The sequence below is a fragment of the Hippocampus comes genome, unplaced genomic scaffold (genome assembly GCF_001891065.2).
Source record: "Hippocampus comes isolate QL1 unplaced genomic scaffold, H_comes_QL1_v1.1 scaffold83, whole genome shotgun sequence".
Classification (NCBI taxonomy): Eukaryota; Metazoa; Chordata; class Actinopteri; order Syngnathiformes; family Syngnathidae; genus Hippocampus; species Hippocampus comes.
In genome coordinates, this window is record NW_017805281.1 from 2471949 (window position 1) to 2473604 (window position 1656).

The following is a 1656-nucleotide window of genomic DNA, read 5'->3' on the forward strand; positions in this document are numbered from 1 at the left end:
ACACCCACCCCGCAATCTGAAGTCTCCCCGCCCGCGGCTGGACCAGCAGCTGCTAGGCCCGCCCCCTCCTCCTCCTCTCCCCCCACCCTCCTCTCACCACGTGACCGCGCCTGGACGTGTCGCGCGCGTGCACGTGACAGAATGTCACTTTTGTCTTAAACACAGTCAGACTCTCACATAGACATGCACACAGACTCAAGTGATAAACATCAACAGGGACTGACTTTTATTTGTCAAACAAGTCATTATTTTTCTTTCCATCATGACATTAGAACACGTGACCCAACGGCTCTGTCCCCTCGCCGTCTTGAGTCGCGCTCAGAAGAAAGTAGGCAGCGAGTGACAGCACGGCGCCGCCCAGCGAGACAAGGACGGCGCACCTCTGCCAGCGCCCAATCCAGCCGCCATCCTCTTCGTCATCTTCGTCCCGCCGACCTCGCTTCTTGGCGCGGCGCCCTCCGCGCCGCTTAGTGAATGCTTCCAGCTCCTCCTGGACACACAAGTGCTCGAGCAATTAGCTTAGCGTGGTGGCAGGACCGAGACGTGACTTTTTTTCTTTTTTTCCCCCTTCCCCACCTGTTGTCTCCGTTGCTCTTCTTCCTCATTTCCCCTTTTCCATCCCCACCTGTTGTCTCCGTTGCTCTTCTTCCTCAGCCACCTTCTGCTCTGCCTCCTTTAGCTGGACACATACGCATTCCGGGCTCATTGACAACTTTCGGTGACATTATTGCACTGCACGCTACTGTCTGTCTGTGTGTGTATGTGTGTGTGTGTGTTTGTGTGTTCACCTCGCTGACTTTCCTCTGCTGTTCTATACAGTTGTGGTCACACTCGACAACGCATGAAGATGACAACGCGCACGCCAACTCCTAAGCAGACACACAATGACGCCATGACGGTGCAAAAATAAGGCTCCGGAACTTGTGGAGGCCATTTTGTACCTTCTTGATCCTCCTGCAGGGACATCGCAGCTTGACCTTCTGGTGACATTCGAGCCCACACGCCCCCGGGTGACAGACCTGCTTGCAACGATGACCGCAACTCAGCTACACACAAGCAAACACACATACAAGACAAAACAGAAACAGCACACATTTACACAAAAACAAACGCACACAAGGACACAAAAACAAAACGCACGCATGCAAACAGACACACACGTTGCGGGTGAGTCGTCGACTTCCTGAACTGCAACCAGATGGACAAAAATTCACCTCTTTGGGACACTGGTTCGTGCACGAGACCAATGCTATCTTCGTTTCCTCGTCGGCCATCGTCATCTTCCTGTCACACCATGATGACATCATCATGACACCCAGATAGTGGGAATGGTGAGTGACGTGCTCGCAACCATTCTCAACTCCCCAATCATTACAAAGGCATTACAAGCTTTGTGTAAGTGCTTACATGCAGTCCACATAGATGGCGCTCATCTTGCAGTGGCAGCGTTGGCGAATCATCTGGTGGCACGGCGGGCAGTCGCCACTGTGACAGGGAAGCGGGCAGGCGTGGGGGCAAAGGAGCGGGCGGGGCTTGGAGCAGCCCTCCTCGCAGTCGTCGCACTGGCGGCACACACTTCAACTGTTAATATTTCAATACTCACCGGAGTGTCCCGACCATTATTCCGATGGCTTGCGGCTCGATTTTGCGGCTTCT

At 53.9% G+C, this 1656-nt stretch overlaps 1 protein-coding gene across 1 annotated transcript in view; it reads right to left on the reverse strand.

The window, feature by feature from the left end:
• Positions 1 to 203: 203 nt before the first annotated feature.
• Positions 204 to 1656, reverse strand: part of nfxl1 (nuclear transcription factor, X-box binding-like 1) — a gene marked incomplete at its 5' end in the record, with an annotated part of 4549 nt that continues 3096 nt past the window's right edge. The window contains 6 exons of the mRNA XM_019871048.1: positions 204 to 490; positions 626 to 679; positions 789 to 869; positions 942 to 1046; positions 1215 to 1284; positions 1408 to 1562. Coding sequence (XP_019726607.1) covers positions 269 to 490; positions 626 to 679; positions 789 to 869; positions 942 to 1046; positions 1215 to 1284; positions 1408 to 1562 — 687 coding nt within the window. The remainder of the gene's footprint in view (positions 491 to 625; positions 680 to 788; positions 870 to 941; positions 1047 to 1214; positions 1285 to 1407; positions 1563 to 1656) is intronic.